The sequence below is a fragment of the Microcaecilia unicolor genome, chromosome 6 (assembly GCF_901765095.1).
Source record: "Microcaecilia unicolor chromosome 6, aMicUni1.1, whole genome shotgun sequence".
Lineage (NCBI taxonomy): Eukaryota > Metazoa > Chordata > Amphibia > Gymnophiona > Siphonopidae > Microcaecilia > Microcaecilia unicolor.
The window spans coordinates 211496943-211519011 of record NC_044036.1 but is presented as its reverse complement, the minus strand read 5'-3'; the positions used below and the strand labels follow the sequence as shown (position 1 = coordinate 211519011).

General features: G+C 43.0%; 1 protein-coding gene across 1 annotated transcript in view; it reads right to left on the bottom strand.

Moving 5' to 3' along the window:
* Window positions 1-22069, bottom strand: part of LOC115471985 (histone acetyltransferase KAT2A-like) — a 754860-nt gene that overhangs the window by 99501 nt on the left and 633290 nt on the right. Inside the window, 1 exon segment of the mRNA XM_030205993.1 lies at window positions 10170-10233. Within this exon segment, the coding sequence (XP_030061853.1) occupies window positions 10170-10233 (64 nt within the window).

The following is a 22069-nucleotide window of genomic DNA, read 5'->3' as shown; positions in this document are numbered from 1 at the left end:
GAAGTCTTTTTGTCTTAAATGTCAACTGCACATCTCTCAATTCCATTAATAGCAATGCATGGAATCTATTATGCCACTGCCAATATGATGGGGGTTCGGGTTCAACGCAGTTGACCATGATGCATTTTTTCCCAATTAAACATGATTTATATATTAACTTATTGTGATGAACTGCATCCGCCCCCCCCGCAGAACATCCATCCCCCATAGTGCCTGGTCCGGTTGTAATGTAACCTGTACATTCAATAGTCTCCCTAGGAATCCAAATATTGTTGCCCAAAATGTCCGGATTCTCTGACACCCCCACAAGGCGTGGTAGAACATGCCTGGGGCCCTCCCACATTTTCCACAGTCTGGAGTTTCCACTCCTCCTATATTATATAGCCGTGTTTTAGATGTATATGCTCGAAATAACACCCTCCCCTAACACTCCCTCAGCTCTGACCTGGTTATTCTCTTGGGAATTTTCCTCATACAGCTCATTAACGTTTGCCGGCGTAACCATTTTTTGGAAATCACCTGACCATTTCCTTGCGAAATGTTGCAGATCTTTGTGCCTTTCCCTCTGCAATAGTCTTTTGTGGAGCAATGAGATTGATATTGCTTTTTCAGTAGGTGTGTCGTAAAACTGGGCTATTTGGTTGGGCACGTCAACAACCAAAGATTGCTTGGGTATCCCTGCAATATAGTGAGAGACCTGATGATGTGCGAATGTGTCCGCCCATGTTACTGTTCTGAGCCCCAATGAGTTCAAGCTCCTGATATTTCCCTCAGAATCCACTATATCTTGTACAACATCTATCCCCCGTTGCCGCCAAATTTGAAATCTGGAATTGTCCATACTTGGGAGGAAATCTCTATTCCCGGTAATGGGCAACAATCCACTGCGCTGTGCATCAAACGCCCATGCTCGGCCTAATTCTCTCCACAGCATCCTAAGAGGTCTGATCAGTACGCTCTGCCTTGCATTTTTTTAGCAAAAATCTTAGCTGCTAAGTTCTAGACCATTCTTAAGTTTCATTAGAATCCTTGTGTTATCCACACCTTCTATCTAACCTATTGCAGATTTTGTCATCAACGACAAATAGGCAAACCTAATGTGACAACCCTTCCACAATATTGCTTACAAAAAATGTTAAAAAGACTTGGATAAAGGATCTATCCCTATAACATATCACCTGTGATGCTCTTTTCTTCTGAGTGAACTTCATTTACTACCTTTATTGCCTCCTACTCAACCAATTTCTACTCTACCTCTGATCTCCCCTTTCTACCAAGACAATAGCTAAGCACTTCCATGAGAAGGTACATAAGGTTTAGCTTGAGTTCTCTTCCAGGTCTCCTACATCTTCCCTTCCCCCACTTCATTCTCATAATCTTCCTTCAACCCCTACCACCCTTTCTGCCTTTACTAAAATTACAGAAAATGAAACTTCACATCTTCTCTCCTCCTCCAAACTCACTACCTGCTCCTCTGATCCTATTCACACCCATCTTCTCAGTTCTATCTATCCTACTATCATCCCTTTTAGCCTTTACAATGCAACTGTTCCTGATGCCTTCAAACATGCTGTAGTTATATCACTTTTCAAAAAACTTCACTGGGCCCTTCCTGCCCTTTCATCCATTGTCCCATCTCCCTCATCCTTTTTGCATCCAAGCTACTTGAATATCCTGTTTACTGCCACTGTCTTCATGTTGTTTCATCTTAAGTAATTCTTGATCCACTACAAATCTGGCTTCTGCTTTCTACATTGTACAGAAACAGCCCTTGCCAAAGTCTTCAATAACATGTTCCTGGCTAGATCCAAGGGCCTTTACTCAACCATCATCCATCTTGACCTATCTGCCGCTTTCGACACTTGATAAGTTTTCTGTTTGTTAATTCTTGATAGACCACTTCTCTGTGGTACAACCAAAGTGATCTACAGATCACACACAGGTACTGTAGGTTTTTTCTATCCCTATTGGGCTCACAATCTACGTTTTTTTGTACTTGGGGCAATGGAAAGCTAAGTGACTTGCCCAGGTTCATAAGGAACCATAGTGGGAATCAAACTCAATATGGATTTTGTGGCTCTGTTATGTTATGTTTTTCATCTCAACTCTCCCATTGTGCTATTAGGGAGTAATTCTGTACAGTCCCCTAAAGTTGGGTGCTGGGATGCTGCACTAAGCGTGAATTCTAAATCAGCAATTATGTCCATAATTGTTATAGAATTCTAGTATAAGTTCGTAGTTATGCACCTAACTTTTAGGTGCAAGCACTAACACCAGCTGAAAAGCTGATGTAAATGCTCTCGCCTGTTGTTAGTCAGGCACCTAACTGATAATATTCTGTAACCTGTGCACGTAAGTGCTAGGCACACACCTGACCTGCCTCTATGCCTCTCCCAGGTCCAATCCAAAGAAAAGCGGCACAAAGCTGCAGCACAAACCCAGAAATAGAAGGAAAAGCTGCCAAGAAGAACCAACCAGTGGTTGACCAGCCAAATGAAGTTTATTAAAAGCAATCTTTGATTTTAAAAAAAGTGCTTGTGTAGTCTTGTGATAATAATGAAAGCTCAACATGGTTTGGTAAGTAATTGCCTGCATCAGGGGCACAACAGGTCTTTACCAAAAAGACATATGGCAGTGAGTTTTTTTTTCGAATGCAGCACAGTAAAACACTGGATCAAAATTGCGGATACAATTAGAGATATATGCACAGTGCTTTTTTTGTGCCGGTACGCAACGGTACGGCGTACCGGCACCTTTTTTTTTTGCTCCCCCCGCCCCGTGAGTCCATGTCCCGCACGCAGTGCCGGCCCCCATTTCCGGCCGCTGCTGCTTCTCCTGTTGAGCAGCAGCGGCCGCTACACAAAGAAAAAGATTTTTTTAAAAATTGAAACCTGGCTGAAACGCGGCACCCCGGCACTGTAGACAGCCATTAGGCATTGGCTGTTGCCCCGCAACCGCTCCTCCTCTTGCCTCTACGTCACTGCGCTCCTCCGGGGTCTTCCTCCAGGGGCAGTGACGTAGAGGCAAGAGGAGGAGCGGTTGCGGGGCAACAGCCAATGCCTAATGGCTGTCTACAGTGCCGGGGTGCCGCGTTTCAGCCAGGTTTCAATTTTTTTTCAATCTTCTTTTTCTTTGTGTAGCGGCCGCTGCTGCTCAACAACAGGAGAAGCAGCAGCGGCCGGAAATAGGGGCTGGTGCCGCGTGCGTCGCGTCTTCGCGCCGTTCGCGTCAAACTTGGCAGGGAGAGGGAATCCAACAGAGGGAAGGATTGGGGAGAGAGAGAAAGAGGGAAACCAACAGAGGGAAGGATTTGGGAGAGAGAGGGAAAACAACAGAGGGAAGGATTGGGGAGAGAGAGAAAGAGGGAAACCAACAGAGGGAAGGATTTGGGAGAGAGAGGGAAAACAACAGAGGGAAGGATTGGGGAGAGAGAGAAAGAGGGAAAACAACAGAGGGAAGGATTGGGGGGAGAGAGAGAAAGAGGGAAACCAACAGAGGGAAGGATTGGGGAGAGAGAGAAAGAGGGAAACCAACAGAGGGAAGGATTTGGGAGAGAGAGGGAAAACAACAGAGGGAAGGATTGGGGAGAGAGAGAAAGAGGGAAACCAACAGAGGGAAGGATTTGGGAGAGAGAGGGAAAACAACAGAGGGAAGGATTGGGGAGAGAGAGAAAGAGGGAAACCAACAGAGGGAAGGATTTGGGAGAGAGAGGGAAAACAACAGAGGGAAGGATTGGGGAGAGAGAGAAAGAGGGAAAACAACAGAGGGAAGGATTGGGGGGAGAGAGAGAAAGAGGGAATCCAACAGAGGGAAGGATTGGGGAGAGAGAGAAAGAGGGAAACCAACAGAGGGAAGGATTTGGGAGAGAGAGGGAAAACAACAGAGGGAAGGATTGGGGAGAGAGAGAAAGAGGGAAACCAACAGAGGGAAGGATTGGGGAGAGAGAGGGAAAACAACAGAGGGAAGGATTGGGGAGAGAGAGAAAGAGGGAAAACAACAGAGGGAAGGATTGGGGGGAGAGAGAGAAAGAGGGAAACCAACAGAGGGAAGGATTGGGGAGAGAGAGAAAGAGGGAAAACAACAGAGGGAAGGATTGGGGAGAGAGAGGGAAAACAATAGAGGGAAGGATTGGGGAGAGAGAGAAAGAGGGAAACCAACACAGGGAAGGATTGGGGAGAGAGAGAAAGAGGGAAACCAACAGAGGGAAGGATTTGGGAGAGAGAGGGAAAACAACAGAGGGAAGGATTGGGGAGAGAGAGAAAGAGGGAAACCAACAGAGGGAAGGATTTGGGAGAGAGAGGGAAAACAACAGAGGGAAGGATTGGGGAGAGAGAGAAAGAGGGAAAACAACAGAGGGAAGGATTGGGGGGAGAGAGAGAAAGAGGGAATCCAACAGAGGGAAGGATTGGGGAGAGAGAGAAAGAGGGAAACCAACAGAGGGAAGGATTTGGGAGAGAGAGGGAAAACAACAGAGGGAAGGATTGGGGAGAGAGAGAAAGAGGGAAACCAACAGAGGGAAGGATTGGGGAGAGAGAGGGAAAACAACAGAGGGAAGGATTGGGGAGAGAGAGAAAGAGGGAAAACAACAGAGGGAAGGATTGGGGGGAGAGAGAGAAAGAGGGAAACCAACAGAGGGAAGGATTGGGGAGAGAGAGAAAGAGGGAAAACAACAGAGGGAAGGATTGGGGAGAGAGAGGGAAAACAATAGAGGGAAGGATTGGGGAGAGAGAGAAAGAGGGAAAACAACAGAGGGAAGGATTGGGGAGAGAGAGAAAGAGGGAAACCAACAGAGGGAAGGATTTGGGAGAGAGAGGGAAAACAACAGAGGGAAGGATTGGGGGAGAGAGAGAAAGAGGGAAACCAACAGAGGGAAGGATTGGGGGAGAGAGAGAAAGAGAGAAACCAACAGAGGGAAGGATTGGGGAGAGAGGGAAACCAACAGAGGGAAGGATTGGAGAAAGAGGGAAAACAACAGAGGGAAGGATTGGGGAGAGAGAGGGAAAACAACAGAGGGAAGGATTGGGGAGAGAGAGAAAGAGGGGAAAACAACAGAGGGAAGGATTGGGGAGAGAGAGAAAGAGGGAAACCAACAGAGGGAAGGATTTGGGAGAGAGAGGGAAAACAACAGAGGGAAGGATTGGGGGAGAGAGAGAAAGAGGGAAACCAACAGAGGGAAGGATTGGGGGAGAGAGAGAAAGAGAGAAACCAACAGAGGGAAGGATTGGGGAGAGAGGGAAACCAACAGAGGGAAGGATTGGAGAAAGAGGGAAAACAACAGAGGGAAGGATTGGGGAGAGAGAGGGAAAACAACAGAGGGAAGGATTGGGGAGAGAGAGAAAGAGGGAAAACAACAGAGGGAAGGATTTGGGAGAGAGAGGGAAAACAACAGAGGGAAGGATTGGGGAGAGAGAGAAAGAGGGAAAACAACAGAGGGAAGGATTGGTGAAAGAGGGAAACCAACAGAGGGAAGGATTGGGGGGAGAGAGAGAAAGAGGGAAACCAACAGAGGGAAGGATTGGGGAGAGAGAGAAAGAGGGAAACCAACAGAGGGAAGGATTTGGGAGAGAGAGGGAAAACAACAGAGGGAAGGATTGGGGGAGAGAGAGAAAGAGGGAAACCAACAGAGGGAAGGATTGGGGGAGAGAGAGAAAGAGGGAAACCAACAGAGGGAAGGATTGGGGAGAGAGGGAAACCAACAGAGGGAAGGATTGGAGAAAGAGGGAAAACAACAGAGGGAAGGATTGGGGAGAGAGAGAAAGAGGGAAAACAACAGAGGGAAGGATTGGGGAGAGAGAGAAAGAGGGAAAACAACAGAGGGAAGGATTTGGGAGAGAGAGGGAAAACAACAGAGGGAAGGATTGGGGAGAGAGAGAAAGAGGGAAAACAACAGAGGGAAGGATTGGTGAAAGAGGGAAACCAACAGAGGGAAGGATTCGGGGGAGAGAGAGAAAGAGGGAAACCAACAGAGGGAAGGATTGGGGAGAGAGAGAAAGAGGGGAAAACAACAGAGGGAAGGATTGGGGAGAGAGAGAAAGAGGGAAAACAACAGAGGGAAGGATTGGGGAGAGAGAGGGAAAACAACAGAGGGAAGGATTGGGGAGAGAGAGGGAAAACAATAGAGGGAAGGATTGGGGAGAGAGAGGGAAAACAATAGAGGGAAGGATTGGGGAGAGAGAGAAAGAGGGAAAACAACAGAGGGAAGGATTGGGGAGCGAGAGAAAGAGGGAAACCAACAGAGGGAAGGATTTGGGAGAGAGAGGGAAAACAACAGAGGGAAGGGTGGGGGAGAGAGAGAAAGAGGGAAACCAACAGAGGGAAGGATTGGGGGAGAGAGAGAAAGAGGGAAACCAACAGAGGGAAGGATTGGGGAGAGAGGGAAACCAACAGAGGGAAGGATTGGAGAAAGAGGGAAAACAACAGAGGGAAGGATTGGGGAGAGAGAGGGGAAAACAACAGAGGGAAGGATTGGGGAGAGAGAGAAAGGGAAAACAACAGGGAAGGATTGGGGAGAGAGAGGGAAAAACAGATGGAAGGATGGGGAGAGAGAGGGAAAAACAGATGGAAGGATTGGGGAGAGAGGGAAAAACAGATGGAAGGATTGGGGAAAGAGAGAGGGAAAACAGATGGAAGGATGGGGAGAGAGAGGGGGAAAACAGATGGAAGGATGGGGAGAGAGAGAGGGAAGATGCTGGATGGAAGAATGCAGAAAGAAATAGGGGAGACACTGGAAGGATGGGGAGAGAAAGCAGAGCTGCTGGATGGAAAAGGGGAATAGAGAAAGACTGGAGAATAAGAGGAAGGGGCATGGGGAGAACAAGGGTGAGGAAAAGATGAAAAGCCACAGGTAGATGAAGGACATTAAAGAATGGATAGTAAGAATGAATTAAATCTGGACAGAGAGAGAGCCTGAAAAATATTGAAGAAAGCAAAGAAAAAGGAGACAAAAATGACAAATGGCACAGAAGAGTTAAGCGAAAAGAAAAGAAAGCAGAATCACAGACTGGGACCAATATGGAAAGAAAAACAGTCACCAGACAACAAAGGTAGAAAAAAATCATTTTATTTTCATTTTAGTGTTTGTAATTATGTCCAATTTGAGAATTTACATTGGCTGTCTTATTTTGCACTGGGTATACTGGAGCTGTAAGAGCTTACAGAGATTATTTATAATGAAAAAAAATCACATTATTTTTTTCTCCTATAGTACTATAATATTTTCAATGATGTCTGTTTATATGCGCCATGGCTGGTATAGGGGGTGTGGTTAATGTGGGTGTGGCTATCATAGGGGTGGAGCCATATGTGGTGACCCCGCCCATAATGAGTACCGGCACCTTTTTTTCTACAAAAAAAGCACTGTATATGCATAACCCCTGACGCAGCACTAGTGAAACGGGGGCTCCCTATCAGATTGAGAAGCCGGTAGCACTGCTGTGAGCAGAACACTACAGCGACGTGATTAAGCTAAGTGATTTCTGATGGGCATACCGGATTTATACTTAAAGTTATAATACAAAAGCCAGAGATTGTATCAGAGAAATATTAATCATTGATCTAAACAACTTTAGAGACACATGACTGTTATCTGTGACTGATTAGTACTTAGAGAGAAGCAACCTGAGTGTTAGCGGTTAAGAAGAATTGATGGAGTTTTTTTAAGCTATATGATGGCGTGCCGAGCCTACTCCTTATAGCCTGCAGTGTTGGGTTGGCTGGGTGGTGATACTGAAGCTTTTTTTCTCCATCTTTATTAGCAATAGGTGAGATAAGGTTGATAACAGGGTGAGTGTTTAATCCTACATATACATAGCTAGTGAGAGGCTGTGTTTAGATTTTCAGATACCTTGAAATAAGACACTTAGGCCCAGATGCATCAACCAAACGTAAAAAAAGCAAAATCGTTAAAGCCATTACCGAATTTTAAAAAACGACCAATGCTCCAAAAAAACAAGTCGCACAAGTTCGGTGCGGTATTGTAAAGAATGATGCACTAATTCCCGTCGGTAATCGGCTTGTAAAGCATGCGCAGAGCAGCCAAGCGTTATGCTGGCTGCTCTGCGCATGCCAGAAACGTAAAAGAAAAAAAAGAAAACACAAACACGTGGCTCCCCACTTTCCCCTGCATGTCTCCACAAACATTAAAGGATCGGGAGGGGGCAAAGGCGCTCATCAGCAGCGTCCTGTATGGACGGCCTTGCCTTGCTCCCCCCCCCCCCAAAGTCCCCGCAGCTCCGTTTGTGAAATAAAAGCTGTTAAAAATGAAACCTTTTCAGTTGCTGGGTTCTCCCTCCCTTCCTGTCTCTCTCTTCTTCAGTCAGCAATGCTCCGCCTCCTGCCCTCCTCCACCTCCGTGCCCCGCCCCCCCCGAGTTCGTCCCCGCCGCTCCCCCCCTTCACCGGACCCCCCCTCCACCATAATGGCCGGTGCAGCGCCTCTCACCTATGTTTGAAGGCGCTGCACGGGATGTATCAGCTGTTCTTGATCTCTTCTGTCTCCTCCGATGTCTCTTTCTTCTTCCTGTGCCCGCCCTCCTCCATAGAGGGGCATTTTTTTGATATGATGTCTAAGTCCGACTTTGGACGTTTTGCAAAAAAAGTCCAAAATCTGAATAGATAAGAGGGTCATTTTCAAAAAAGAAAAACGTCTCTCTTTTGTTTTCGAAAATACTGTTTTGAACAAGGTTTTGTGATTTGGACGTTTTGGTTTTTGGTCCATTTTCAAACAAAAAACATCCAAGTGAAAAATGCACAAAATCAAGCCATTGGGATTTAGGAGGAGCCAACATTTTTAGTTGACTGGTCCCCCAGACATCCCAAGAAAGCAATACGACATTCTAGGGGGCACTGCAGTGGACTTCATAAAATGCACCCAGGTACACATCTCACCATTGCTCCCCTATCTTGTCTGCTGAGCAACCCAAAGCCCACCCAAAACCTACTACCCCCAACTGTACACCACTACCATAGCCCTTACGGGTGAAGGGGGCACCTATATCTGGGTACAGTGGGTTTCTGGTGAGTTTTGGAGGGCTCACAGTTTCCTCCACAAGTGTAACAGGTAGGGAGAGATATGGGCCTGGGTCCACCTGTCTGCAGTGCAGTGGCGTAGCCAGACCTGACATTTTGGGTGGGCCCAGAGCTAATATGGGTGGGCACTATGTATACAGGTATGAGTAGTGTTTCATGGGATATTACAAAATAATGCCTTAGAGTGCACTTGATGAAGGATAAGTAAATAATCTGCCCAACAGTTGTCCTGTGTCAACATAAACCGCGTATATACTTTATGGAACACCACCATTTAAAAAATTTCTATCCTGCACTATCCCACAATTCTAGGCAATTACTAGACAAACAGCACTTAAACTTGACCAGACATAAGTCTACTATAATGGCAAACATCTCAACACACATCACAGTATCCTGCAAAATAATTATAGCAATGGCACATATTCATCAAACTTTGCTTTATAACAAATGTAAATGCCTGATTAAACTGTGTTAAAACCACCTTTTTTAAAACTTTAGATAAAAATGGCAAATTGGACACTGGCCTAAAAATATTTGGCAGATCTGTCATAGTCCACAGCTAAGATGTTTCCTCTTACAGTTTTCCACTGTAGTATAGTAAGTTTTACTAAAAATAAACGGTGCAGAGGGAATATTAGACAGTGAAATGCCACATTTTTTGTCTGAATTTTAATCACACAGATGTACATTAATTTATGTTTATCACAAGTTTGTTTACAGTTGCTGGTAAGTTAATGATGCATATGAAGCATAAATAAGTTTCCCCAGAAAGGGCGGTATTCATAAGCTTGACTCAGAAACGGTTGAAATTTAATTACCATCCATGCAGTGACAGCTTCCAGCATAGCTTATTATTTAATTAATTAATAAATTGTTTGTGACTTTTGTTGAGTGGACTTGATTGACACAATGTGGATATCGAAACCAGTGAGATTGAGTGTTTAAAATCTACTGCCATACGTCCACCCAAAAAAGTGTAACACCTCAGCTTCTAAAGTAAAGTTGTCATTTTTACACATCTTGAAATTAATTACAAATTTTTCTGACAAAAGTAGAACTACAATTACAACTTTAGATTAGAACGGTATTCAAGCAGAAGTGATGAAAATAACCTATGCTATTCTCCAAGTACAATATTACCTTAATTTGTGCCAGAAGGTTCTTCAGAGTATTATAGAGCTGGTCCAAGTCCTTTATTTCTTTTCTGAAAAGAAAGGTAAACATAAGCACATGCGATTATGGCCAGCAACTCGCTTTTTCATTTTTAGGTACAAATGAAAGTCCAACCATGATAGTGTCTCATCATACAGATCATGTTCTATGTCTACACGATTATTAATATATTTATAAATATTAAACCAAAGTCAAATAAGGGCTCTAAGATTAAGGTAGTAGGTTATTGCACTAAACTGTTAATACTGATATTAAGGGCCCTGTTTACTAAGCTGCGCTAGAGGCGCGTTAGTGCTTTTAGCGTGCGCTGTGTAGGCGCCCACAATATTCCTATGGGCGCCTATACAGTTAGCGCACACTAATTTTGTGCACGTGCTAAATATGCTAGCGCACCTTAGTAAACAGGGCCCTAAATGTGCAGAAATGTAGTGTTTTATAATTATGCACACATTAATGGATAACATTAACAAAACAGAAGTGGGGCATGTGTTACTGCAGTTGTTGAAGTATGCAAATAAAAGCATATGTTAATGTGGCCAGTAAAGCAAAACCTTTACACCTCACTGTATGTCATTTTACACACTTTAGTACATGTACATTTTTGCTATGCTAATAGGTTATGAACTATTTAGCATACCCTTGTACCTCAATGGCATAGCATAAACTCAGGCTAATTTGTAAGCATCAACTGCTTGCAACAAAGACCTCTTACTACTGTTGGAAAGAACTAATTTCAAAAGCCATTTACCAAGGTAAAAGGGCTGTCTGAAAATTTGCCCATCAGTAACCCAAATAAAAATATAAATGAGGACATTATAATGCCATTGTATCGTTCCAAGGTGCGACTGCACCTCAAATATTGTGTTAAATTCTGGTCACTGCATCTCAAAAAAGATATAGTGGAATTAGAAAAGGTACAGAGAAGAGCAACGAAAATGATAAAGGGGATGGGATGACTTCCCTAAGGGGAAAGGCTAAAGACGCTAGGGCTCTTCAGTTTGGAGAAAAGGCGGCTGAGGGGAGATATGATAGAGGTATATAAAATAATGAGTGGAGTTGAACAGGTAGACGTGAAGCCTCTGTTTACTCTTTCCAAAAATACTAGAACTAGGGGGGCATTCAATGAAGCTACAAAGTAGTAAATTTAAAACAAATCAGAGAAAAGTTTTCTTCACTCAACATGTAATTAAACAATGGAATTTGTTGCCAGAGAATGTGGTAAAGATAGTTAGCTTAGCAGAGTTTAAAAAAGGTTTGGACGGCTTCCTAAAGGCAAAGTCCATAGACCATTATTAACTTGGACTTGGGGAAAATCCTCTATTTCTGGGATAAGCAGTATAAAATCTTTTTGTACTTTTCTGGGATCTTGCCAGGTATTTGTGACCTGGATTGGCCATTGTTGGAAACAGGATGCTGGGCTTGATGGACCTTTGGTCTGTCCCAGTATGGCAATACTTATGTACTTATAAGTCTGTCTAATATGCAAAGCGATTTAAGCGAGAGGTTGCTTAAATGCTGCAGCCATTTTCCTGGCGCAGACTGCTAGGAGCAGGAGCAAGTGAGGTTTGCTCCTGCCATCGTCCCCGCTAGACCACCGGGATTGTCGGAAGGCCTAGGGGGTAGGCTATCATGCATGGGGGTGGGGGTGTAGCATGATTGGGGGAGGGGGAGTAGGAGAGAGGCTTGGTGTCACTGATATTCAGCCGGGGCCCACATAACTGTTTTAGGTAGGCCCCGCTGAATATTGGCAGGTACCCACATAAGCTTCAGCGGCCTCTGCTTCCATAAATAGCCCTAGATATTCAGTGCCAGTGCCTGTACAAGGCCCTGCACTGAATATATGAAGCTAATTTAGCTCACCACTGCTTGATCTTGTCCATCAACATTTAAAAAAAATGTTGACCACTGGTGGCTGAATATCGGCTGGAGTGTTTCTAATGTCATGGTAGGTAATCAACTGGTATCTAGTAATCGTTGGATGGTGTGATTTGGGAGTAGAGCATGGTTCAATTTCAGGGAAAGGTCCTAAACTTCACGAGAACTAATTTTGTTAAGATGGGGGAGTACCTCGAGGAATCATTAGATGGATATATTTATGGGAAGTAGAAGAGCAGTGGGCAAAACTAAAAGGAAGCATTATAAGCACAACAAATATTTTTTTAGGAATGTAAATAAAGGTAAGACGAAAAACATAAGAATATAAGATTTTACGGGGATCCAAGATGGCCACCAGTGCATGACGTTTGGGCACACTCATATCAAAAGCTCCTGTGTTTAATTTTCTATTACTATTGTTAGAAGTGCAAATATGGGTAAACAGAAGGTAAAGGTGAAGAATGTCACCTCAACTGTCTTATCAAGTACTCAAAGTTTGATAGATCAATATGTGGTTACCTCTATGTCGCAGAATCTGCCTGTCTGGAGACCCTTCTGCAGCCAATTAGCAGGAAATCCCTGAGGCAAGCATAGGAACCAAGTCCCCTGGAGGTGTTGATGACCATTCTAAGGGAAGGCCTAGGGCCAGCCTTCAACATTTTGGATGCACATGGAGTGACCCGGAGCTCCTGGGAAAACTGGAAGTGTTGAGATACTGCCAGGACTGGGGTCAAGCCACAACAGGATATCGAGCCCTGCTCCTATTCCATCTGGAAGCTAGGCTAGGCTGGATGTCTTCCCTCTATGATTACCTTAGAGTCCATCTGGAAAGCTATCACCAAGCTGGAACAGACTGTAAGTACTAGAAAGGGCCAAGCTGATAAATGTAAACAAAATCTTATTTTTCATGCGTCTGATTCTGAGACTAAGATTTTAGACTGTTTAAGAAAAACAAGCAATGTGAAAGAGACATTTATCATCTGTATAAGAGGTGTATGGGAAAATCATACAAGATTGTGGTGCTTGTTGATATGTGTATGATGTTAGAAAATAACTTGTCATATTTTTTTATATTTTATTTGTATTAAACATGCATGAGGAATAAAGCCAAGCACATTTAAGAAAATGTAATAAGAAAAATACAAAAGAAATAAAATAAAGTACAATAGCCTCCCTATAAGTCCACAAAAAAGAGGGAGAGATTCTTTAGGAAAACCAGGCTATTAGAGCATACAATTCCAATAATGTGGCAAACAGAAAAAGAAGGCAACAAGAAGGACACAAACGTTCTTATGACTTACAAAAGCTATATTAATGACATCCTCTGGACAATGGAAAACTGCACTATTCGTGTATTTTCAAGAAAAGCTCTAAGGTTTTCTTGAAATACATGAATAGTGCAGTTTCCCAAATATAAACTGATAAAACAAATATCGGTTATGATCTAATTGTATCAAGCATTTACAAGGAAAATGCAAAACGAAATGTGTACCCAAGGCAAAATCTCAGGCAACATCAGCAAAAACTGTTTTCTCTTTTCCTGTGTCTCAGCGCAGACATCAGGAAAGACCCAAACTTTCGCCCCCAAGTAGAGCATCTCATGATTCCTAAAATATAATTTCATGTCCCAGTCTTTATCAGGTTCTAACACAAATGTCACTAGAAAAGTAGATCTCGCCAACTCTTCCTTTAAAGATGTTTCTAGCATTGGTGTGACATTCAAACCATCTTCAGTAAGACGTTCCCAACTAATATCTTGAAGTCTTTTCTCTGGCAAATAGTAAACCCGTGAAGTATGTGGTAGAGCTTCCTCTGGAATACTAAGAACTTCCAAGAAATATTTTCTCAAAAGTTCCAACAGGGATACATTTGCAGATTTAGGAAAATTGACAAAATGCAAATCTAACCATCTGGAGAAGTCCTCATTTTGTTAATAAGGCCGTGAATTCCACACCCATGTAGATCTTCTGTAGATCTGTAAGATGACGTTGAAAACTGTCAACTTTTTCCATTAGAAAAAGATCTTAGTGATTTAAGTTGCCCTAATAAAAAAGAAAAAAACTCTCTCCATAATGCTAGAAACCTGTTCTATAAATGTAAGCCAGTAATTAATAACAATACCTACATATTTAAATGTATCCACTACTTAACAGGAACTCCTAGCAGATCTGGAATTAATGACAAGTGATCTGTTTGTCCAGTAATCCAACAGGCTGTTGTTTTTGAGCTATTCAGAATAAGTAAATGATCCTGCAACCAATGTGAGATAGCATTTAAACCATTCTATTATATAAGATGCACCCTTGAACACTAAATAAAATAGTCTTTTATCGTGTTCCAAATTCTTGGAACACAATAAAAGACTAAGAAAAATGTTAAATAAGATAGGTGATAGAGATGATCCCTGAGGGATCCTGCATTTCGATTTGTATGATGGAGAAAGATCTGATCCTACTGAAACCAGTAAAGTGCAGTCTGACAAAAATGACAAACCGTTCCAGTACTGCCCCACCACAACTAACAGATTTCAATTATGATAATGGAAGATTGTGGTCCACCAGATCAAAGGCAGCTACCAAGTCTAAGGACAGAACTAAAACAGTTTGGCCTGAATCTAATGCACTGTCACCTGGATTCTACATAGCACGAACTACATGCACAGATTAATTGTTTAACAAGCTGTTAAGCGTTAACAGCTCTTAACAATAAAGAGCACTAATTGGCAAAAATTAGAATTTACATACGTACATTGCTAAGAGTATTCTGTAATGTACTACACCTAAATCCTAATGTGTGCAGGGAAAAGAGGTGTGGTTTGGGGCATGGAAATGGGCGTTTTGTGGGTGTTCCAAAATTTACTGTTGTTATAAAATATAGGCCAGTGTGTGTAAATCTACGCACAGGGATTTACACCAGCTTTTCGTTGGTATAAATGGACGCGCGTACATTGTCACATTAACTACACCTAAGCATATTCTATATACCATGTGTAGATTTATGTGCGGTATTTAAAATACGATTAGGCGTAATTGCCTAGCACGTGTTAATTTTAGGTGCCATATATACTACTACTTATCATTTCTAAAGCGCTACTAGACGTACGCAGTGCTGTACACTTGAACATGAAGAGACAGTCCCTGCTTGACAGAGCTTACAATCTAATTAGGACAGACAAACAGGACAAATAAGAGATAAGGGAATATTAAAGTGAGGATGATAAAATAAGGGTTCTGAACAAGTGAATAAGGGTTAGGAGTTAAAAGCAGCATCAAAAAGGTGGGTTTTTAGCTTAGATTAGAATCAGGCCCAGTATGCTTCATTAAAAAATGCTGCCAATGGGCAAGATGGCGTCTGTGTAGGAAGCGTTGGAAGCTGCTCCTCCAACCCACCTTAACTTCATTCGAGTTTGTTCATTTTCGTTTGTCCTCTTATGCCCAAAGGAAGGTGAAAGCAGAGGGTATTCCCTGCTTCCTCTGCTAGTCCCATGGTGGGTCCGATGGATCGCGTCACAACCTCAGGTGATTTCGCTGGGCAGACTTCTTCGCTGCGGGGTGTAGCAGCAGGAGGTGAACCGCTTTCCCCACTTGAAGGTGACATCTCTTTGAGCCCAGACATGCGGAGCGATCTGGTGATGCTGGCAGCCCTGCAGAATGGGCATCCTGGATCGTTGAAACCTATGGAGGGGTCGTCTGACCTGGGAGCAGGGGCAGCCCTAAGCAATGGTTTGCTGAGTGTAGCAACACAGGATAGCGTTGCTCAGCTTTCCACTGGGGATCGTCGAGCAGATATTGAGGAAATGATTGATCTGAGCAGTGGAAGAGTTCAAGTAAAGACACAGCTCAATCAGGTATTTCAATGGTGAAAAAATTACTTTGGAGACGATTTGGGACGCTTTGGTGAGTTTGGAGAACACTTTTTCTAATAAGATTAATTCAATGTTGATGCTTACTCATGTATTACCTGAAAAAATGGTGGAATTGGAAACAAAAATACAACAAGTCTTTTGAACAGTCAATTAAGTCTGATACTGATAAAATTAAAGATGGACAAGTTGCATTAATCAAAGAGAACTTATTGTTACAAAGGAAAATAGAAAGTCTAGAAAATCAGCAAAGAATGAAAACTTTGCGATTTATAAACATTCCTAAAGTGCCAGCTGTGGATCCTTTAATCACCTTTAAGAGATACTTAACAGAAATTTTGAAAATACCAGAGCAACTTTACCCTCCGGTATTAAAAATTTATTATCTTTTACCCTATGTTAAGAAATCTACGGGTCAATTATTAACAACGAACCCTGAGATACCATTTGATGAGTTAAATCTGTCTCAGACCATAGAAGATGAATCTTTGGGAGTACAAGCTGCTACTTTAATAGTAGATTTTGTTCTTCAACCAGATCGTGATTGGATTCTAGAGACTTTTTTTCACTATAGACAAGCATTATTTTTGAACTACAAATTAAGGCTTTCCCTGATGTATCTAGACAAACTCAAAAAAGGTGCCAACCCTTTTTAAAACTTTGCCCACAAGTCCTTCAATTAGGGGGAACCTTTTGGCTTAATTTTCCTTGTAAGTGTGTTATTAAATTGCAGTCAGTTAAATATGTTTTTTTTGAAAGTGAGCATTTGGTGTCTTTTCTGGACTCTAAACAAAGCCCGGTCTCACCTCCTCTGTTACAAGCTCCTACAATATCTACGCCGTAAAATAAATTGTAAAACCTGGGGGGGGGGGGGGGGGGGGGGTTCTTCCCTCACTTTTTTTCCTTTATTATTTAAATATGATTCCTTGAATTGTGCCTTGCCTTCGATAATTTGTGGACTTAAGAACATTTGTTACTTAAGAGTATATGTTAACTATAATAATTTTCCTTTAAGGATTTGTGACATTGTTCTTTCTGTTCAAGAAATCTTTTTTCTTGTATAGTAAAAAAAAAAATGCTGCCAATGTAGTTTCTGTGCTGTAACCAGCAGGGAAACCCAATTGCCTTGGATGTAACAAATTAGAAGATTTAGCACAACTTGTTAATTGGTCCACCAATACTATTCTACCAGCTTTGACATAGAATATAAGTTCAATATAGGTTTATAGCTTAAAGGATACAAAAGATCTGATGTACAGTTCTCTAAAATAGTTCAAAAAAACTGCCTTTTTCCATTCTGATGGAATTCTTCCAGTAGACTGATTCTGATTTACCATTATTAAAAGTAATGGTAAGAATCCATGAGTGGTATCATCAACCACTGAGATGGGAGGGGATCCAATTGACAATGTTATATTCAAAGAGGAAAATAATTTTAGAAAGTGATGTCTTTAGCCTAAAAGTCTGCCAACTAATATAGATTTCCCCTGATATACAGTATAGTTAATCATAACAGAAGTTGTGCTAGTTATCTGTTATGACATAGCTACATAAGGAAACTTGCAACTTGGTTATTTTCTCATGAAAGAATGTGGCCAAACAATCAGCAGTTGGCATCAATTTAATTATATTAGAACCTCTTTGTAGTTCTGATACTAGGGAGAACAATCTCTTTGATGAATTATTTGCTTTACAGAAAATATCAGAGTAAAATTTCTGTCTAGCTGCCATTATTTGAACATTATAATGATTCTACAACTCTTTACACCCCACCTTAATCCCAAAGGTAGTTTCGGCTGTATCATCTTCCTTTTGGTCCTCTTTCCAAAGCTGTACTCCATACCAGTAGAAAACACCCTCTACACAGTGGACTACAATAAAACTTTACTCTACTACTTAGATTCCACCCTACAAATTAGAAAAGATTCTCAACTATTTATTTCCTATAACCCAAATAACCCAGGTTGGGCAGTCTCAAAACAGACCCTTGTTGAATCACAGACTACATGACTTCAGTTACCTTCAAGCCGGGAAAAACATTGCCAGAAAGAATTTTCATTTCATTTATTTCACTTAGAGGTGTAATTTCAAAGCACTTAGATTTACAAAGTTCCACACAGGATCATTTTCGAAAAGAGATGGACATCCATCTTTCGACATAAATCGGAACATGGACATGTATCTCCCAGGGATGTCCAAACTGGTATAATCGAAACCCGATTTTGGACGTCTTCAACTGCAGTCTGTCACAAGGATGTCCAAGTTTCAAGTGTGTGTGTCAGAGGCGTGGTGAAGGCGGGACTTGGGCGTGCCTTAGACTTGGACGTCTTTGAGCCATAATCAAAAAAAGCAAGGACATCCTAAAGTAAAACTTGGACGTTTTCACCCGGATGTTTTTTTTTAAGAATAAGGAACAAAAAGGTGCCCAAAATGACCAGATGACCACCGGAGGGAATCGGGGATGACCTTCCGTTACTCCCCCAGTGGTCACTAACCCCCTCCCACCCTCAAAAAACATCTTTAAAAATATTTCATGCCAGCCTCAGATGTCATACTCAGGTCCATGACAGCGCATGCAGGTCCCTGGAACAGTTTTAGTGGGGTACTGCAGTGCACTTCAGACAAGCGGACCCAGGCCCATACTCCCCCCTCCCTGTTACATTTGTGGAGGAAACAGCGACCCTTCCAAAACCCACTGTACCCACATCTAGGTGCCCCCTTCACCCGTAAGGGCTATGGTAGTGGTGTACAGTTGTGGGTAGTGGGTTTTGGGGGGCTCAGCACACAAGGTAAAGGAGCTATGTACCTGGGAGCATTTTATGAAGTCCACTGCAGTGCCCCCTAGGGTGCCCGGTTGGTGTCCTGGCATGTCAGGAGGACCAGTGCACTAGAAATGCTGGCTACTCCCATGTCCAAATGGCTTGCATTTGGACGTTTTTGATATGGATGTCTTTAGTTTCGAAAATCGCCGAAAGTCAAAGACGTCCATGTCTAAGGATGTTCTCAGTATTTTCGAAATGAAAGATGGACGTCCATCTTTTTTCAAAAATATGATTTTCCCCGCCCCCAGATTTGGACATTTTACAAAGACGTCCAAATCCAAACATAGACGTTTCTTTCGAAAATGCCCCTCCTAGTAACTTATGGAACTTTGTTAATTGTAAGTGCTATGAAAATCAGCCTCTTAATATAACCATACTAGGCCTGGCAGGGCTTTAGGGTGGTTTACAAAGTTAAAACCAAGATAAAGAGGTAAGGAGAGAAGGAGAAGAAAAGGGGCAGGGAAGAGAAGATAGTGAAATAGGATAAAAAATGTCTGAGGGCTAACTAAAAGAACCCTAAAGGCTAGGGGGTTAACTGAGGAGCCAAAAGTTTCGTTGAAAAGAAAAGTCTTGAGACACCTTTTGAAAAGGGTAACTGAGGGCTGGGACTTAATGTGAAAGGGAAGTGAGCTCCAGAGTTTGGGCAGACAGAGCACAGCTGGAAGCAGGTCACCAAGTCCCACAAGATCAATCCTCCAACTTCACCTTCTATTCAGCTAAAGAATCGGTTCACAGCCCTGGAGGTAGAAGAGCTAGAAACATCTAAAAAAACAGGAGGAAACAATGACCAAAAATGCCATCACAGCCGGACAATTGGCCCAAAGAAAGCGAAAGATAGTGGTGGTTGGAGATTCACTTCTAAGGGGTACCGAAGTGGCCATCTGCCAGCCGGATATGTTGTCCAGAGAGGTGTGCTGTCTGCCGGGTGCCAAGATTCGCGATATTGTGGAAAGATTGCCTAGACTCATCAAGCCTACGGACCACGCTCCTAAGCTACTCATCCATGTTGGCACAAATGATACAGATAAGTATCCTACTGAACATATCGTACGAGACTTTGTGGCTTTGGGTCAGAGGGTGAAGCATCTAAGTGCGCAGATGGTGTTCTCATCGATCCTCCCTGTCGAAGGTAAAGGTCGAATGAGAGAAGCTCGCATCTTGGAGATAAATGCGTGGCTGCGTGGTTGGTGCTGATGAGAGTGCTTTGGTTTCATAGACCATGGGATGATTTTCCAAGAGGCACTGAGCGGTGATGGTGTCCATCTGTCAAAGAAGGGAAGGAGTGTCTTCAGCAACAGGCTGGCTAAAGTACTAAAGAGGACTTTAAACTAAAATTGATGGGGATGGGTATAAAAGGCTGTGAAGCCATAATTAACCCCAAAGGAAGGTAGGACATCTAATGCCTCTATAGAAGGGAATAAAAAGAGTAAAATCTGGAGAGCCTTGTATACCAATGCCCGTAGTATGGGAAACATAAGTACATAAGTAGTGCCATACTGGGAAAGACCAAAGGTCCATCTAGCCCAGCATCCTGTCACCGACAGTGGCCAATCCAGGTCAAGGGCACCTGGCACGCTCCCCAAACGTAAAAACATTCCAGACAAGTTATACCTAAAAATGCGGAATTTTTCCAAGTCCATTTAATAGCGGTCTATGGACTTGTCCTTTAGGAATCTATCTAACCCCTTTTTAAACTCCGTCAAGCTAACCGCCCGTACCACGTTCTCCGGCAACGAATTCCAGAGTCTAATTACACGTTGGGTGAAGAAAAAATTTTCTCCGATTCGTTTTAAATTTACCACACTGTAGCTTCAACTCATGCCCTCTAGTCCTAGTATTTTGGATAGCGTGAACAGTCGCTTCACATCCACCCGATCCATTCCACTCATTATTTTATACACTTCTATCATATCTCCCCTCAGCCGTCTCTTCTCCAAGCTAAAAAGCCCTAGCCTTCTCAGCCTCTCTTCATAGGAAAGTCGTCCCATCCCCACTATCATTTTCGTCGCCCTTCGCTGTACCTTTTCCAATTCTACTATATCTTTTTTGAGATACGGAGACCAGTACTGAACACAATACTCCAGGTGCGGTCGCACCATGGAGCGATACAACGGCATTATAACATCCGCACACCTGGACTCCATACCCTTCCTAATAACACCCAACATTCTATTCGCTTTCCTAGCCGCAGCAGCACACTGAGCAGAAGGTTTCAGCGTATCATCACGACGACACCCAGATCCCTTTCTTGATCCGTAACTCCTAACGCGGAACCTTGCAAGACGTAGCTATAATTCGGGTTCCTCTTACCCACATGCATCACTTGCACTTGTCAACATTGAACTTCATCTGCCACTTGCACGCCCAATCTCCCAGTCTCGCAAGGTCCTCCTGTAATCGTTCACATTCCTCCTGCGACTTGACGACCCTGAATAATTTTGTGTCATCGGCGAATTTAATTACCTCACTAGTTATTCCCATCTCTAGGTCATTTATAAATACATTAAAAAGCAACGGACCCAGCACAGACCCCTGCGGGACCCCACTAACTACCCTCCTCCACTGAGAATACTGGCCACGCAATCCTACTCTCTGCTTCCTATCTTTCAACCAGTTCTTAATCCATAATAATACCCTACCTCCGATTCCATGACTCTGCAATTTCTTCAGGAGTCTTTCGTGCGGCACTTTGTCAAACGCCTTCTGAAAATCCAGATATACAATATCAACCGGCTCCCCATTGTCCACATGTTTGCTTACCCCCTCCAAAAAATGCATTAGATTGGTGAGGCAAGACTTCCCTTCACTAAATCCGTGCTGACTTTGTCTCATCAGTCCATGTTTTTGTATATGCTCTGCAATTTTATTCTTAATAATAGCCTCCACCATCTTGCCCGGCACCGACGTCAGACTCACCGGTCTATAATTTCCCGGATCTCCTCTGGAACCCTTCTTAAAAATCGGAGTAACATTGGCTACCCTCCAGTCTTCTGGTACTACACTCGATTTAGGGACAGATTGCATATTTCTAACAGTAGCTCCGCAAGTTCATTTTTTAGTTCTATTAATACTCTGGGATGAATACTATCAGGTCCCGGTGATTTACTACTCTTCAGCTTGCTGAACTGACCCATTGCATCCTCCAAGGTTACAGAGAATTCGTTTAGTTTCTCCGACTCCCCCGCTTCAAATATTCTTTCCGGCACCGGTGTCCCCCCCAAATCCTCCTCGGTGAAGACCGAAGCAAAGAATTCATTTAATTTCTCCGCTACGGCTTTGTCCTCCCTGATCGCCCCTTTAACACCATT